Genomic DNA, 19,041 nt, shown 5'->3' on the forward strand with positions numbered 1-19,041 from the left:
TTGAGATCTGTGATGTATGCAGCCCAAAACATTTTGCATGGTGAAGTTTGTTTCTCAAAATGTTGTTTATGTTAAAGTTGCATGTGATATTGTAGAAGTTGTAGACATTTTATGTCTATTTCAAAATACAAATAAGGTTTGCAGATTTACATTTTTAAACTGGAAGATTTGTAATTGTTTTATGTTGCAGACTGTATGTTTAAATATATAGATGTAGTTATACATACAAAACACCTGATTTCTTTCTATTAGAACACAATCAAATTTGCCTCGGTCAAGACATTTCAGCCTTTCCACCGAGTTCGAGTGTTCTGATTTTGCATGACAAGACAAAGTAATCAACAACTAAGCGCAGAAGGGGGACTAAAGATGGGTCCAGCAGCACCTAGGGTGGGACTAATGTCGATGTCTTTTCAGGATCCTTTCTCCAATGCAGATACAGACATTGACAACTTTCTATATAACGTTATAGATGCAATACAATGTAAGCCCTGTGACTAATATGTTTGCATTGTCTTCATGGAGAATAGTCAGGTGAAGGTCTTTACAGATGTTAGATGGTCTCTTCAACCATGTTGTCAAATTTGTGTGTTTTTCCACGTTTATTCCCCTTGTTTTTGAAAATGGTCTCCACCATTACACTCGGGACAGTAAGGGCTCATTAACATTTAACTTTCATTACATTACATTTATTTAGCTGACACTTTCATCCAAAGTGACTTAGTATAAGTGCATTCGTGAGTGAGTACAAATTCAGAACATGATTGTACAATTTCCTTCAAGAAAGCCAAATTACAAAGTGCTATAAGTAAGTGCCATTTAAGTGCTACTAAAGGAGTGGTTCTCAAACTCTCTAGTGGGGCAACTAGAGAGGTGGGCCGTGATGGGGGAATTACAGGTGGGCCGTGATGGGGGAATAAAGAAATGAATTTATTTCAAGACCTATATTGAGAACTTTATATATTACAAAAGTACACGGACATAAAACATCATCAATACATACATGGCAAAATGCCTGTACTTTTGTGGAAATGTTTACATCACGCTGTTAACAGGTTACGCTTGCGCAACTTGCTGATTCTTGGCTTTTTCTGCTGTTACGTCTCTCAAAACAGAATACTGATCTAAGCTCAACAGTGAGTATGAATTGAGAGTGGATTTGTAGAGGAAAGCAGGCTCCGCAGCCACTAACACTCATTAAACGTGACGGCTCACATATCTGCATAATTATAAGGTTTTGTTTGGCAAAGGTTGTCCGTTATTGTTATTAACTTGAAAATATATTCAGTGCAAAACAGGTTAATTGCAGCCACAATCAGCTATTTTTTGGACACAACTTTAGTTATGTTTTGCACATGTAGAACATTAGTTTTATTGTTCGAACAAAGTGATTGCACATTTTATTTGCTTTTGTTTGATGGAGCGATCTGGTTTACTTGAAAGTGATTGCAATTTTCTTTATTCTTTTATTTTAAAAAGCATGGATGGAGTAGTCACAAAAAAAAAAAACATTTTCGCATGGACCATTTTGGTGGTGGGGCATGAACATTTTTCATCCTCCAAAGTGGGGTGTGACAAAAAAGTTTGAAAACAACTGTACGTTCAAGTTCAAGTTTTTTATTTGCTCAAGAGGGACAATGTACATTGATGAACACTTAAAATTCAAATTTAAATGCACCCAATTCCAGCACCAAGGCTGATTTCCATTGCCTGTCCCCTTGCCAGAATGTACAGGCTGAACACACCTCACATTGCACACAGAGAAAAGTGCACAACTTTTTGATGGACAACAACCATCCCTTCATGTGCTTTTTAAAAGTGAAGAAGGTTGGGCACTCCCTAACAGACGATAGTAAAGTGTTCCAGAGGGTGCCGCCTTTGACAGACAGAACCGTCTGACCACAGGTGGTGCGCCTGTGCGGGATGACACAGTCACCTCTTCGGCGTCTCTGGTGACTCTGGCCTCAGGGCCTCAGACAGGTCTCTGTTTAATGAACTCGTTTAGCATAGGAGGTGCCAGACCATTTAGGGCTTTATAAATAATGCTGGCTTCTTTAAGGCTGATCAGGTTGTTAAAACTTAAAAACGTATGCTTGTTCACTATGTGGCAGTCATGATGAGTTTGCGGTTTCTTGTCAAAGACATTGAGTGCTCTCTTATACAGAGATTCTATGATTTTGAGTGTTGCTGTGCATGTGAGTGACCAGCTGGTCAGACAGTACACTAAAAGAGCGAAGATCATGGAATTTAAGAATGTCTTGGCTGCGTTCTCTGTCTGATGTGCCTGAAGCTTAGTAGGTTGAATTTGATGTAGGTCGCTACCTTTTTGACATGGCTCTTAAAGGTCAGGTTGGAGTCTAGAATTACCCCCAGGTACTTAAACTCGGTTACTTAGTCTAGCTCTGTTCCCTTTACAAATATGTTCGAGTGTGTTATTTTTTTGGCACGTTTGGAGAAAATCATACATACAGTTTTTTTTGGCATTCAACAGGAGGCAGGAGTTAGTGAGCCAAGTCTGGACATCAGATGTAGCGGATGATAGGATGCATAAAGCTTCTTGTTTTTTTTTAGCTGATGTAAAGATTGCGTACATCTGTTTATGTATATTCTGACAAGAGTTGGGTAGTGTATTAATAACCAGGGAAAATAAAAGTGGCCTAGGGACTGACCATTGAGGAACACCTACAGGACATTCAAGAAAGGGAGACCTAGCACCATCTACAGTAACCGATTGTTTTCTGTTGAATAAGTATGATGTGAACCAGTTAAGAGCATGGGGGGAAAAGTTAAAATGGGTTAACCTGGACAGTAGGATTTAGTGATTTACAGTGTCGAAAGCTCTCTTAAGATCTAAAAACATAGCACCGACACATGCATTCCTATCCAACAGACCCTTGATCTTTTCAATGAGGACACACAGGGCCGTCTCAGTCGAGTGGTGGGCACGAAAACCAAACTGCATAGGATGCAACAGGGGATGGTCTTTGTTGAGATGCTCTACAAGGCAACCCATTTTTCTGCTATTTTAGATATTATTGGCAAGATGCAAATTGGTCTGTAGTTAGACATGTCAAATATTTTCCCAGACTTGAAGATTGGGGTTACCACTGCCACCTTCCAGGCTGAGGGGACCACTGCATGTTTGAGGTATAGGTTAACCAGATGAGTTACGCGTTGGACCAAGGAGTGTTTATGTTCTTTAAAAAAGTTTGCGTTAAAGCCAAAGACATCCTTGGCTTTAGAGCGTCTCATACCACTAATTATCTTGACTACCTCAGAGTCAGTTATTTCAGTGATCTTAAAGACAGGTTGGAGAGAGTTGACCGGGCTCTCGCTGCATTCAGGAGAGGAGAAGAGCTTGCCCAGAGTGACAAGATCCCTCACTAGAGAGTTATTTATTAAAAGCTCTAGTTCCTTGTCCTGTTTGCATTTACGGCCAACCAATTTGTTCAAATCTGTCGGTACCCAGGCTGGACTTCAGCGACTGTTTCAACAGTGTATCTCAAACAGACATGAGCACTCCACATTCCTCATTGACCCATGGTAGAGAGTTACCCTTCTTCACCTGATTTCTCCCTCCACTGATGAAAGGGACCATAATTTCTTTGACTGATCTGTTAAACAGATCACCCCCACTCTCAGGGTTCATACATGTGAGTAATTTGGCCCAGTTGTATTCGTGTAGGGCTGCAGCTAGGTTATGTTGCTCTTTTTTTGGTATGAATTCATAGCACGGTGTGGAATTAACTGGTTGGTTTTGAAAAGGAGTTGGAGAAACGTAACTTAGTCAATTTTCTGTAAAAAAGTATTGCATTGTGGCTACAATTCTATCAGGTCTGTTTGAAAACAGCAAATCAATTCTAGTTTTGGAGTGGTTAGTTAACCTGGTGGGTTTTTCAATCAGCTGGGATAGGTTGAAACGATCCATGATTTGTTTAAGGATTTTTCTGTACTATTGTGGTACTTCTTTATTCATTGTATAGTTGGAAAATATGTGTTTTTAGTTTATGGCGAAAGATGTAAGGACTTTCTGCTGTCCTGATGTCATTAGGATACTTATTCCACGATTTAGGAGCCAGGACAGCAAACAGATGCCAAGTGGAGTGAACAGGCCAGGGTGTGAGGTTGAATTATGTCCTGTATGTAGACTGGACCCAATATGTTTGCAGCAAAGTTTCAATGTTTGAAACGGATGCAGGCAGCATCCAGTAACCAGTGAAGAAGACACCACAAATAGTGTGGCAACTGAATTTCTTAATATTACTGAATATTTTAATTTCAAGCACCACTCACAAGGATTGTCATAGCTTGGACCTTCTCTTCTCTCAAGATATTGATCAGATCCGCGGTGAGGACCTACTGAACAGTGATCATATGTAGTTTCTTTGATCTCCCAGTAAATGATGATCCATTGTGTCATAAATGAACAATGTGCACGTTGTCTTTTCCCAATTGTTACTCAGAGTACAGTTGATCACTTCTCAATGCACTTTTGGTGCGATAATAACAAAAATCTCTATGATGTTGAATTGTAAATGCAGCATTGCACCACATTGCTGGACAAAGTGTCCCTAATTAAGGGTAGGACTACAGCCATCTGCAACACTTATAATGAATTACAATTAATACATAATCAAATAATAGCATTATTAGGTTATGTATTATTTATAATTCATCCAGTGGGGCCACGTGACCATTAACATGCACTGTGATTGGTTAGTGTGGCTAGCATCTCGAACTTAGAATCTCCTTTTTTTTTACTTCTCGTGACCTCCCTCCATGCTCGTGGTGGTGCCGTGTGGCTCCGTGGGTTGGGTGTCTGCTGTCCACACATGCATGAATGTGCCGTGTATTGAGTGTGTTGGTCTGTAACAGTAACTCCAGGGACACTTTTTCCTCCCAGTCTGTCCGTGATGTTGACCATACGGCGCTCATTGAAGGCCTAGGTCAAAAAACCACAGCCCGCCACTGAATAATACATACATGATCTGATAAGGTGAAATAAGGGCCGAGGGCGGACTACCATTCACGTCCTTCTGTGTTAGCTTAGCGAGTTTTTTCATCCTCTTTCTTTTTTTTGGTCAAGAAACAAAGAGACAAAACGCAGTGTCCTGGTTGATGCTTCGTGTGTCTTTCCATTTACTCCTCATTGTGGAACTATAGACTAGACGACCAACAACTTGATGAAGAGTCACGAGCCTTTATTCTCTGGCGCTTTTGCACCTACAGTATATCCTGTCTTGCTCACTCACCTATATCCTGCATATGCACTCTCACCAGGTGGTGTAGTTTTTACTGTGAACATCACAACAAGTTGTTTAGACGCAAACCCTTTCCAATCAAACGACACATGCGATTGATCCTTCTTGTGCCCTAAATCTAGATGGGATTTGAATGGTTTTGCGTGCAAGCAATCACAGCAATTTTCCAACAACTGCAGCAGCTTCAACCTGTAGAACCTTATCTTCCTGCACAGAGCTCTGAACACCAAGCATAGCACCTACCCTAGACCCCTAACGTCGGGTGATTTTTATCTCTGCAATTGTGGTTACGGGATTTTTATTGTGTTGCTTTTGTCGGAGTTGCGTGGGCCCTTGTGCAGCTTCAGGCTGCTCACTGACGTTATCGAAGGTAGGCGTGTCTCCCTGTTCTAATACCTGTTTTTTTCAACAGGTTCGTGCTTGGGTGATTTTCATGACGTTAGTGATAAAGGGTAAAAAATAAATTGATGGGTGTTACCATTGAAGGAAGACTTTTCCTTCATAGGACAAGGCTCATATGACCCAGGAATGGGTGGACCAAAGACCAAGTTCATAGTTCCATTATTTATATTTGTAATCATGTTTCATTGACAATTCTCCAATTTTTCACTTGATTTTATATCTTTTTTTTAGGGTCCCCCTATAATACCTGTCTACAGGGTAAAACAAAAAAAAAATGCTTGAATTTGCCTTAAGTTTTTTTTTTAGTCAGGTAAATTATATTGGGTAAAATATACCCAACGTTAGTGTTCTAGGGTAAAGGTGTACTGGAGGGTGGCATTATGATTCCACAACAATGGGGTACTGCCATGGGATGCCGCTACATTGAGTTACCTTCTCTTCTCCATATATTTTTATCTTTCGAAAAGCATCACTGCTGCAAATGGTAATAAACTGATGAATTATTGAAATCTCAATAATGAGTGCTATGTATTCATTGGGAAATGTGCACGACCGTCAAAGCATGCTAAGTTTAGAGTTTTGACTGATGAGTGTATCCTTTTTCCACTAACTTATTGTCTGTTGACTGTTTGGCATGGTGTCAAGAAATGCAAGCACACTGATGGAGGTGCATGCACCAAGCCACACCATTAGTAGTTGTACCTTATAGGTGAATACAAAATGTATAATTATATTCAGTTTATTATAGGTACCTTATTACAGGACAAACATTTCTTCAAAATAATAATTTGTATAAGAATACATTTTTTCACCAGTATTTTAAAGGTACAGGAAACTACAATTTTCAATTCTATAACGGGCTAGGTATCAAGCAGTGCAAGAAATGCCATTAATTGCTTTTTACATTGTTATATGTTAGTGTCTCATTTAAACTTGATCATCTTAATTTCTTGGTTCTTTTCTGGGATTTAAAACTATGTCATTAGTGTTGAGAGAATACCCATGCTTACTTCTCTGAGGTGTCGCCCAGTGAAGGATGATTAAATGTGAAACATTCGGCAGATTTTTCACTATAGCATTTGCAGAGAGATAATTCCAAGTTCAAGAGAAAAAGTATTATTTGTGTGCAGTCAGAACCAACCGAGCTGATCATTTAGTACAGAAAATGTGAGCTCTTTTGTCTTGTCTGGCAAAAAGAAAGATTTTTCTCCAAATGAAAAATGAAACTGATATAAATTAGCTCCCCACACACTTTACAGATCCAGCTGCAGCTTTGAGCAGACTTGTTGGCCTTGTTAAATGAATGTATCTCTGAATGAGTCAGTATGAGGAGGTCAGGGTGTTGGATGGCTGTGTGGCACTACTGACATTAATGCAAGAGCATCATATTCTATGTCAGACCCATTGGCGTCACTTTTGTAACACAATGGGTGCACGGTCACAGGTCTGTATGTTTAGTTGGTGTCATTGTTGAGGTGCAGCGTTTTGATATTAAATCACATAGAAACTCTTTATTTAGTTTTGTGATGTGTTAAACTGTAGTATTTTTGGTTCAGGTTGCCAAAAGTTTATCTTTAACGTACAGTTTATTAGTGTGTGATACCTCTTTTCTTTACAATTTGTGTCATGTTTATGCCAAAGCAACCTATGCCACGTTGCTTTGTTCTCCTGATTTTACCAATATAAATGCACTTACCATACTGGTGTTTAGAAATATGTATGAAAAGTCTGTATAGACTCTTTTGATTTTTAGGTGCTAATTGTTTCCTGTACCTTTAGGATAGATTTAAGCTAATTAAGGGTCAAGTTCAAATTGAAAGTCTGAAGTGTATTATGTGTGTATAATGAATGTGTTACCCTTATTCCGTACAGCTAAATCTGAAAATATCTCTTTTACCATAAATACTGTGACAACTACAAATATTATCATCTCATCTGAAAAATCAAATTTTCTTTCTTTGCCACCTTTCTGCACTGACAGAACATCTTGGGATTGAATTTATGGGTATGGATTATTCCTTCCTCTTAGTTTGCAGATGTAAGACTGTAAGCTAAAACCCTCTAGTAGAGCTAGTTTTCTCTTGCCAGGTGAACAGACCATACAGCCTTGCCCATCAGAATAAATAACATATAACACTGAATACATATTATAGCAATCGACAACACATCCACTTTATTGAACACAAAGCACTATGCTGCAGCTACAAGCTAGCATTTTGACGCCAAATGTGTATGTGTTTTGATTCTGGTAAACAATCCAAATGCTGCTGATTTATTTAAGTACATAATGAAAGCCAAAAAGGCTGCATATTTATAATGCTGTATGTTCACACCACTTCAGCTATCCATTCCTGCATTTTCTGTTGCCACCAGTGTTCAGCATGAGACAATAGAGCAGCATCACTGTCCTCCTAACTTTACCCATCTCCTTCCATCTGCCTTCCTGTTTTAACAACATGGTTTCACTCCCAACATGTCAAATACTGATGCCTGATCAGGGCGCCTCTGCGCAAGGTACAGAGGCACTCTTCTATATATGACACACCAGGCTTTCAACTTACTCCAATGTAAACTATTCCATGTAATAATTAGACAATCTGAGCAACTGATGCAGTATGAACTTTTCAATAGACCAATTAGGTGCGGCTGTGGATCAGAGGTATAAATGGTCATCTGTAAATCGGAAGATTGGCGCTTCAATACCCAATTCCTTCGGTCAGCATGTCAAAATATCCTTAGGCAAGACACTGAACCATCAATGTGTGATTCTAGTTTTTGAGTTCTGGAGGGCAGGTGTCACCTGACATGGGAGCCTTTAGGGCCATCAGTGAATGAATGTATGTTTTCGAGTTATTGTTGACATTTAGTGTGGTCAGAAGACTAGAAAGGTGCGAGACACGTTCATTTACCATTTAGGGTGTGTTTAAAGTAGATTTATTTTGTTAAATCACTCATTTGATTCAGTCATTTGTTTGTCCCGTAAATCACTAAAGTTGATAGATCACTCATTAGGGTACTTTCTAGTCACGAGAGTCATTACTCATTCAAAACAACATCTTTCAAGATATTTTTCTCACTTGGTGGTTATGTTTCCGAAACCGTTATTTCTGGGAAGTTTATTATGAAAAGATAAGTGTTTATTGACACTTCCAACATTGATGCTAGGCATCATAGTTTGAAGCTTCGGCCTTTTGACCAAGTGTTGATATTTGACAAATTGGGAATGAGAACGTGGTGGTTTCCAACTTCATCAAATGTACATTTCCACTGTTCCTTATATTCCCTCTTACTTTTAGCAGCGCTCTAGTTTATGCCTCTTTATCACAGGGTCAGAGTCATGTTATAGCTATTGAATTGTGTAAAACTGCATTTAAATGTCAACCTGTCCAAAGAAAAAAAAGAAAATTTTCCCTTTTGACTAAAATTACCATATTGATATATCAATATTTTTTTCACTCTGTCAATAAGACTCTTAAATTAAAGTTGAATGCAATGTATTCTTTAATTATGCTAGCACCTGGACAGTTGATTGATTTTAAAAGTACTTCAAGGAGTTGCTGAGTCCTTTCATGTTCTCCAATCCATCATGGCCGAGCAGACCAATTAACCGACACATTCATCAAACCGTTTTTAAACAATTCTCTCTTATTATTTGATTGAACCTCTCTAAATTGCTTGCAGCTGTGTACATAAATTACACAAATGTCCTACTTTACAGATGATTTCAGTGGGTGTGTTAAATCTTAATTCATCCAAAGTTATTGTTATGCACCATAATTACTGACCAACATAATACAGTTAGCTTGTGTCCCTGCATAAAGAACCTAAGAGCATTTTAGGTCAGTGGAATTAACAATATGTATTGAATGTTGTGTCTTGAAAATACTACTTGGCCTTTTAATGTGCGTTTGTCACTATAAAACAATCTCTTAATATTAGTCTGCTAAAAATAGAGTTGGGAAAAATTACTTCCAACAGTCCCAGAGAAAATTAACATTGAGAAATATATATATATATATGTATATATATATATATATATATATATATATATATATATATATGTATATATATATATATATATATATATATATGTATATATATATATATATATATATATATATATATATATATATATATATAGGAAATATCATTTCACAAGTGCTTTTTCTACCCATTTATGTGGTCTCAAACATAGCTTTGACATTTCTGCACTGACTGTTATTTGACAAGACTGAAACAAATGAACCTGCATCCGCTTAAAAACAGGACAAGGTATTTGTTGGGCTGTCAGTGCTATGAAAGCTTAACAGAATGAAGCATTTGGACTGTTGATTGCTGTAAATGTAAAAACTACTTGCAGAGCAATTTATTATTGTTTGGGTTCATGGCTGGAATGTTTTTAATGTATGCGTCTGTCTGTGTGTATTGTCACCTGAAGTTTTAAGATTGTTCTGTTCTCTTTTTCAGAAGCTGAGGAGCTGTATCAGAAACGCATTTTAACAATAACAGGAATCTGCATTGCACTCCTAGTCGTTGGAATCATGTGTGTGGTTGCCTACTGCAAAACAAAGTAATTCATATCACATTTTATTCATGAGTTAAGGTACACGTCACCATTTTCTTTTGGTACCCAATAGTCACTAAAGACCACAAATATCCTCAACTATGAACTGGGATTGTCTTTCAAAAAGCAAAGTTAATTGTCTGCAAAGATAATGAGTCGGTGTTAGGGATAGGGAGCATGTTCCATAGCAGGACAGAAATAGCAAAAAATCAACAATCTGAACTTTTAACTTGAATTGGGAGAACCAAGAGGAAGTCAGTGAAGAGCTGGGGTTGACAGCAAAACAACAGAATACCCAGAGGTTTTTAAATACCCAGAGGTTTTTGGAAACAAACTTTGAGTTAGTAGCAGGTATGGAGTGAAATTAATCTTAAAAAGGATACAAATGTGTATCATATTTTTTAGTTTGTAGGCTCATGTAAAACACATTTGTGAACATTTTGAGACTAATTTCATGGATAAAATAATGAATAAAATAATAAATGGATAAGAGATACAGCCAATCTAAATCAGGTGAGACGTTTGAGGATGTTGTGGTTGAGGATGTTGTGTATTTTGTAGTGACCGTAATATGTAAAAATCAATTCCTATAACTACAGTCAAGCCATAATAACTAGATGCATATGGGATAAAGGTATCACATTAACTACATTTGGAACTCCTCCGTCTCCTGTTTCTTCACAAACAGGAAACAGAGGAAGAAGCTCCATGACCATCTGAGGCAGAGTCTGAGGAATAAGAGGAAAAACAATACCAATACTGGTATTGGCCCCAACCTGACAAACTCAGCCAGAGGACGTCCGGTTTCTAACCTGCCTCTTCAAGATTTGCAGCACATTGATGTATGCTGTTACTTGTTGCTATCAAATAAAAAGCGTCAAAACCTGTTCCATTTGTAAACATAAGTCAATTGTCAATTTGTGTTCTCCTCTTTTTATAGCATTGTAATGGGACAACTATGCTGCATGCAGCTGAGGGGGAGACGGAAACAAACCTCTCTACAAGCAAAAAGGCTTTATTGGTGCATGAACCTTCCACATTCACTGACATCTCCAGCAAGAGGTAAGGAATAACTTAAACATATTTTGTTAGTTTGGTAAAGTTAATTTGTTTTTTAACAGATGGACCAGATGTCATAGTATTGGTGGTGAGAACCAACCTGTCTCAGTCCCAAGTCATCATTCATGGACACTTGATCAGAGCCCCTCAGAAGTCTGATGCTGTGTTGGTGTAATGACATAATAAGGGTTAAATACAACACATATATAAAGTGAAAAAAAGAAAAACAAAACAATCTAGACACCGCAACGCATTGAAACAGGATGGCTTACTTATTTACTGTTTTGAATATATTCTATAATTTGTGCATATGCTATAAATATAAAGCTAAATAATGCTTGTTGCATCCGCCGTGGTGTCCATAGCCCTTGTTTATTGTCAGGATAATTGTCTGACTTTTGTGATCTTTTGGATAGCTAAGGCTATACTGAGGGAGACAGTTATATATGTTTGATTGATAATCTGCTATTTGTTTAGGCTGCAGACTGTTGTTCAGACTGTTGGTTTGCTCATAAGGGGGTGTGGTGCAGTTCAAACCCAACGATGCTGCAATGCTGTTCCATTACATTGACACTGTAATGCCCTGCAGTGTCTAGCCTAAAAGTGGTCTTTGACTTAATAAATATTTAAAGTAACAGGACTTTTATTGATCCTTAGCACCTATCACTCATCAAGGTAAGATACCTACTAAACAGCTATATCTTTGACAGACAAATAGTGTATTTATTTTCTTTAAATCTGCAAAAATGTCACAAACTTTAAATATGCAAAAGAGCTTACTTCCAACAAAGCAGCAACATGTGTGGTCGCTGTCAGCTCATTGCAAGTGACAGTGGCATGGACCAGCATGCTGCCAAACTCTTTAACTGTTTAATATCATTAGCGGATATTGTAGTGAAGTCGGACAACTTATTTTAGGAAACCATGAAGGTTATATGTCCTTATTGGATTAAAACTACATGACATAAAACAACAACAACAACAAAAATTTTGCATGCAAGCCTAAAATATGTTGAAATAATTAAGGAAAAATTGCCATGGCAGTAATATGGTAATGCCTCTTTCTGCGGCTCTATTGCACCGTAAATACAGATATGAGATTATGATATGAGATAGTGGAATGTTGAACAGTCAAAAACAGTCATTCTAGATTATTAGAAACCTTTATAATATGAGAATCACATGGATATTTAAAACACTGATTGCCAAGTCAGTGGCATACTGGTAGGAATATGCTTATTTGGAGAAGGTCACCAAGCCACAACAAGAGCCTTTCAATGTTTTCCTTACCTTGAATGTAAAGTGAAGCAGCAATTTTGCCTTAACTGAAGAAATGACATGGAACCAGTTTCAGCCTCTGGTTGTACAAGTTATGGATCTTAGTCCTGTCACAGAAAAACTCCAATGAGATATTCATATCTGTTAACATAAGAAATCCAACATGCTCTATCGCACCAAAACACCCACAATTGTCTATGTTTTTCGCCAGAAGGTCTATATCTGGAATCTCACCCTCTGGGTGTTTGCTAACACTGATTGGCTGTACTTGCACATTTGAAAGGACTTTCAGTAGATATAATTAACTGCTGAATCAGTAAATAAGACTTAGACTTGATGCAGACTATGAGAACGCTGGATTGAAATACACTAAAAGACTTGGCTACACAAATTTGACCCACAATATATTTATGTCACGGTCCAGAGGCCTGTCTGAAATCTGTCTCCATCTAAACGACCCCCCTCCCTGTCTCTGCAGCTGGACTAATGACTGGGGCAACAGTCTACTGTCTGATACTGAGTCTGTCTCGGTGATGTCATTGCCGGAGAATAGCCAACGTGCCACACAGGGCAGCCGAGGTCGTCTGAATGCCACTGGTGGCAGCAGAGACTTAAGTGCTCATTCAAAGAAGTGCTGAGACACATCCACCTCCAACAGGGACTTGCCTTAAAGTACAAGGTAATTGGCTGATACATTTTAACTTTGCGTCACAAATAGAAAACCAAAAAGCTCATTAAACTGACAACAATGCAGCAAATACTCTCAGTAAGTACATATACAGAAATTAGAATTTACTCTGCTAGATATTATAATTTAATAGTATATGCCACTGTCTCTTAAAATATACTGCCCACCAAAATGCTATACTAATGGGGAAAATATGCTATGAGGAATAAATTAATGAATAAATAAGTAGATATGTTGGTAATAAGCATGTGTAAAGCAAATTACAATTAGATCAGAAAATACATCGAGAAGAATCTGATGTCCATAAATAATATTCCCCTCAATTCAGACATTTATTGTCATAGCTCAACACAGTGGTGTCTGAATAATAGTTAACAACAATAAGCCATCCAGACATCTATAATAGACCCAGGAGGGTGATATAGGACCTTAATGTGATTAACAATACCGACTAAACTCTACATAAAATATTCACAACACCTCCTTTTGATCATTGTTCACCTCTTAGATTCCAGCAATACTTGGCATCATTAATCTCAGTTAGGACAAATCTCATAATATTGTCAAATCTCAACTTTGACAATATTTAAATATAGTCAAACAGAATGACTGGGACATCTACAATGGTCTACTCTAGTGCTATCAGTGATCATGCTCCTGTATAGTTTACATCAAATAAAGGTAGCCACTTAAGTTAAGTTAAGGAACTGGGACACGTCTCAGCCACACCTCTAATCACTAGTCAACCCTACTTATACCTTTTCAACTTATTCTGTACTGTTTGTCTTAGTTTTCAATGTCACGCTTAATTACGCTTATCTAACGATCTAAAAGTAATACATACACAAGCTTTGATTACAATCAAGCAACCATGGATCCCAAACTACAGACAAATATCCATCCAAAAGTGCTTCTGATCAAGCTATGGCATTTCCCCAGCAGTCTGCTCCGTGGGGCACAAACCTCAGATTTGCCGGCTCCTCCATTCCATCTGATCGAACAAGATCTCTTTAACGCTTTATCAATGTCAGGCTTCCTTAGGATCGTCACATGACAAAACCTTTTGGAAAAGACGGGCTACAGACCGAACAAAATCTATTTGGAAGGGGAGAACTTCCTCGCACGGTACACCAGTTGTACCACGCGAGGAAGTTCTCCCCTCCCGAATAGAGTTGGTTGGTTCCATAATGGACTGCACCAACTCTATGGAGGGGTGAACTTCGTTGTGTGGTACAACACATGCAGAGGCTGTGGTGTCAGATGTGACAAATGTCAACAAATAAAATTCTCCAGGCCCAGAAGTGATAGCTTGTCCTTCCACAGAGAGGTGGAGAGTGCTAAGTAGTCCCAATGCCAAGTAGTCAATCAGCTCCTATGTCAGCGGGGATTTACAGATAATGGATGGATGTTTATGACACCATTACTACTCACAAACTACCATTTCTAACCAATATATGGCTTGATCAAATAAGGAGCTCATAAATTCATACATTGGACTTGAATTGATAGGAAAGTTTAGTGAGTTGCTGTTTTATATAGTGTTATTTTTAGCTGTAAATCAGTGTGAAAATTAACCTAAGTGATGAATAGCTCGACCAAGTTATTAATTCCGGATATCCTGTTCTGCCAACTATTACAACTATGCAAAGTCCAATGCTGCACATTTTCTCGTCTTCCGAACACTCAAAGCGCTTTCCACTACATGTTAACATTGACCCTTTCACACACATTCATACATTGATGACAAGGGCTGCCATGCAATTGGCCGAGTGCCCTGTTACCTATCCACAGATTCCAATGCTGATGGTGCATATCAGCTCTATTCAACCTCTGATGAACTCTTCAAAGGTGAACTCTGTCCTGCAAGTCAACAGGGACTTGCTGGAGATTGCAACAAACAGAAAAAGCATTATTCTGTGAGGTGGCTTCAGTAGAAGAACTTTTTGAATGAATTTTAAATTGGTATCATGGAAATGTAATGAGATAACACTGCATTAGCAGTGTTGTTAAAAGTATATTCCACTAAAACTAAAGCAAACTACAACTACAACTGAAGCAAATACCAAATGTTTCCTCTTAGCTCAATAAACCCAACTATGAATGTAACATTTGGGTTGGTTTTGATTACTGGAACAAAATCCGGGGAATGTGCAAGTTGTTGAGTAAACATGTGTTGGTTGTGATGGAGCTACTGGAGAGTGTGTACGTTGTTTAAAAATGTATTCTTTCCTATGTCAGGAATACGATGTATGCATATTACATGTAATATGTATCTCAAATCCATCAACCAGTTAGGCATTTTCTGGTTAGATAGATTAGGTTGTTGTTGTGGGATAGGTTTCCTCTGGGTGTTCTGGTTTTCTCCCTTAAAGACATGCAGGTTAGCTTAATCTATAGGTGTGCATTAGGGGTTAACAGCATAGCTATGGAGTCTAGACACATAGTTGACGTAGCTATCCTATAGCTGATGTATGTCTCCTTTAAAAATGATTAAGCTATGGTATTTACGAAGGTACTGTACCAAAAAGAACTGTGATTGGGGCTTCTGATTGCAATGAAGCTTGTTGTTGCATCAAGACAACATGAAGCAATTATTTTAAATGCCTTACATTACAGACACATTTAACAAAGCAGTTTCCACTTTACACTCTTGGCTCATCGGGATGACACGAAACATGTAAACACTGCAATTTCATGTGAATTCAAATTGTAATGAATGATCTTATTAAAGCATGATATTGCCAGATAACAGCTGATTCATCAGTCTGTCTGAGTGGTAGTGTCAACTAGTGAAATCAGATGTTGAACTATGAATCGAAACCTACACAGTAGTCCAGTCAACCCCTGTAAAGTATAAATTCAGTTTTAGAAGAATTGATGTCATTGAGTCGAAACAATTTATATGTGTAAGCCGTGTGATGGACTGGCAAACTTTTTAAGTTGTTTTTTACTCCACATATGCAATAATAGTTTAAGCCCTGGACAAGGTAAGTCAGTTAGAAAATAAATGAATTGACTTATTGTCCACAGCCTTCTGGGCATTTTTTTCTTCTTAGCACTATCATTGGCAATTCAACTCTCAAAATAACAAAATACAGATTTTATTTTGTATCAGACTATTTTGTTCAATAACTCAGACAACGATTTAAAATGTGGTACACACAAATTGATGTGAGCATCTTTCAACTAAAAGTGTTTGATTGTACTTCTGTTGTAGGGGTGTACCTTCCATGACAACCCAGAATCCGTTGTCTCTCGCGTCTCAGACCTCTCCTGCCACTCCAGGGTCTCCTCCATCAGAGATGTCTGCCCCCCTGTCCAGCCTGGCAATCTCTGTCCCTTCTTTGGCTTTAAGCCCCTCTGGTGAGGAGGAGCGCCCTTTGCTGTTGTCAAACACACGTCGCCCAGGCAAGTCATTGAGCCGAGATGAACAGAAGAGGACCTCTGCCCACGACAACCATGGTCATGTGGCAGATAGCTTACCACCTAGCCCACTGTTTCCTATGGAGAATGGTTACTACATAGATGACCATGAGAACACAGCTGGCAGCCATATGTTCTCAGCTTTACCTGAGAAGCTACTAAATACAAACAACAACATCAACAGCACCAAAAGTGTCACCAATGGCCATGTGCAGCAAATTGTGGAGTCCAATGCTGACAACATGCTAGTGAGGGAAAAAGAGGAGCGTCAGGGTACTGACAGCACTACAACCCTGGTGCTCAGGGCTATGGACAGCAGCAGGACTAACCCAGCATCACCAACTAATGACGCTCAAGACAAGTCATCCAGTTCCTCCACCAAACAAGATCCAGTTGCTGTGTAAAGTCAAAAGAAATTGCTGAGAATCCTTTATGCTGAGGGAAAAAAATGAATAGTCACTATTAAACCTTTATTTTCTATAAACTATTTGCTTTGTAAAGACTTTTAAAGAAAATGGAACTTTTATTTTAGTGATGTAGTAAATAAAGAGTTTTATATTAAAAAAAAAGTACAAATATGTTCATGTCTTGTAGGTAAAGTGCCATACACTAGTATGTAGCAACGGATGACAGTATATTTCAGTGCAGAAAAATATCAATGGTGCCTTTCTATGTAGTGTGCTTAAGGGAACTGCAACATTGCATACTGAGACATATATTCACCATCTGAACAATCCGAAATAACTTGCTGGCTGCTTTTGATGTCCTGCAGTTGGAAGTGCCCACTGACACAACAGTTTGCAGTTATATACATACGAGGTGCATGCTACGTCCATGAATGCTGTGACGGAATGCACAGTTCATGTGTTTTCCTCTCCAACCATTTGACCTGATACTAAACTTCAACACCTGGACTTATGTTTATGAATAAATGATCAATCAGCTTATAACCTGTGGAGAGATGGAAAAGATGGTTCAAATCATAATGGTTTTATTGATCATCGTCTCATCTAGAATCCTGCTGGTGAACAATTCTCATAACTGATAGATAAAGGTGCCATTACTAAAGTATGGCTCTGTAGTGTTACTAATACTGTTACTTATATGCTTAACATAATCTTGTAGGTATTTAATTTCATTAAATTCTATATTGTGATTTAATTTACACATTTCACGTTTACTAATATTAAATGGGTACTGCACTGGTGTAGTATTGCACTTACATAATGTTTAGGTACTGACAATGGATAGATAAATAAAATATATACAAATACAGAAAGAATGGTTATTGAGACATCAGAGGTCTAATATCCTGACTTACGTAAAATGCTGGATCCTACATTTTCCATAATGCTTGAACGGATCTTTATGAAACTTAAGTTCCATGTCTTTCTTTGCTGGCATGTATCCACGTCTTCACAGAGTGCAAACTGGATCAGATAAGGTAGTGCCATCAAAGAAAATGACTAGCATGAAGACCAGCAATGCTCTTTTTCTTCCACAGAACTCTCCAGTTACTTGTGTCCTCCATCACCAGTATGATATTGCTGATGGTATCTTTAAATGCAAGCTTAACTTCACGGTGTGTACAGAATGAAAAACGCAATTATTTTTTACGAAGAACATATCCTTCGTAAAGAAATCCATGTGTTTCTAATGCATTTTTGGGATTCAATTCAATCGCTAAATATATACATGTTTAATTGCTGTCCTTTCTTTGTCTTATCTCTGGTTTGAAAGACATGGATTTTTTTCAAAATTGTTACAATTCTGAAGAAAATAAATGCATATGCATAAAGGTTTTACCCCAACTTGTGTTCACATGTGCAGTCTCATTGTATGTGTGATTTAGAAAAAGGTTTTATAATGTCTGCTAACAGAAGCATATTTTATGAAAATCTGCCAAAGACTGTCACCACTTATAGATTTTAGAAGAAAAAAAACATTTAGCAAAAGTAAAAGGTTATTGGGCTCTGTAATCAACCATAGGTTCTTAAAATGTATGTATGTAGAATCAGCGGTCAGCCTAGTAGTAAGTACTATGACATTGATGTGCTGCTCCATGATTAATGTTATAATGGTGTCCATACTTCTGTGTATTAAGTTATTATTTATACTTCATTAAGAAATGTGTGCTCATTACAAGAATCAATTACAGATTTTGGTGTATACATTTATATTTTAACAAAGATGAGTTTAGGCTGTAAAATACATAGCCATCTGTCATATGGTTATTAGTCCGAAATAGAAATGATCTACTTGCATATTTTGTCACCTGTATGCGCAACAAAACTCACAATGCATTGCTTTTAGGTAGGAGTGTCTTCAAATTATGTAAATACACAATGAAAACCTTGATTCTTATT

General features: G+C 37.9%; 1 protein-coding gene across 3 annotated transcripts in view; it reads left to right on the plus strand.

Moving 5' to 3' along the window:
• nrg1 (neuregulin 1) overlaps positions 1-19,010 on the plus strand; it is a 39,403-nt gene extending 20,393 nt beyond the window's left edge. Inside the window, exons 4-9 of one of the 3 annotated variants that reach the window (XM_068574799.1) lie at positions 7,645-7,668; positions 10,131-10,233; positions 10,916-11,069; positions 11,168-11,289; positions 13,043-13,243; positions 16,470-16,554. In XM_068574799.1, the coding sequence (XP_068430900.1) occupies positions 7,645-7,668; positions 10,131-10,233; positions 10,916-11,069; positions 11,168-11,289; positions 13,043-13,202 (563 nt within the window). In that variant the 3' untranslated portion in view covers positions 13,203-13,243; positions 16,470-16,554. Of the gene's footprint in view, positions 1-7,644; positions 7,669-10,130; positions 10,234-10,915; positions 11,070-11,167; positions 11,290-13,042; positions 13,244-16,469 lie in introns of all 3 variants that reach the window. The other 2 variants (XM_068574797.1, XM_068574798.1) reach the window with 2 other exon arrangements.
• Positions 19,011-19,041: the final 31 nt, after the last annotated feature.

The sequence above is a fragment of the Clinocottus analis genome, unplaced genomic scaffold, assembly GCF_023055335.1.
Source record: "Clinocottus analis isolate CAN_PGR_092001 unplaced genomic scaffold, fCliAna1.0.p SCAF_13, whole genome shotgun sequence".
Lineage (NCBI taxonomy): Eukaryota > Metazoa > Chordata > Actinopteri > Perciformes > Cottidae > Clinocottus > Clinocottus analis.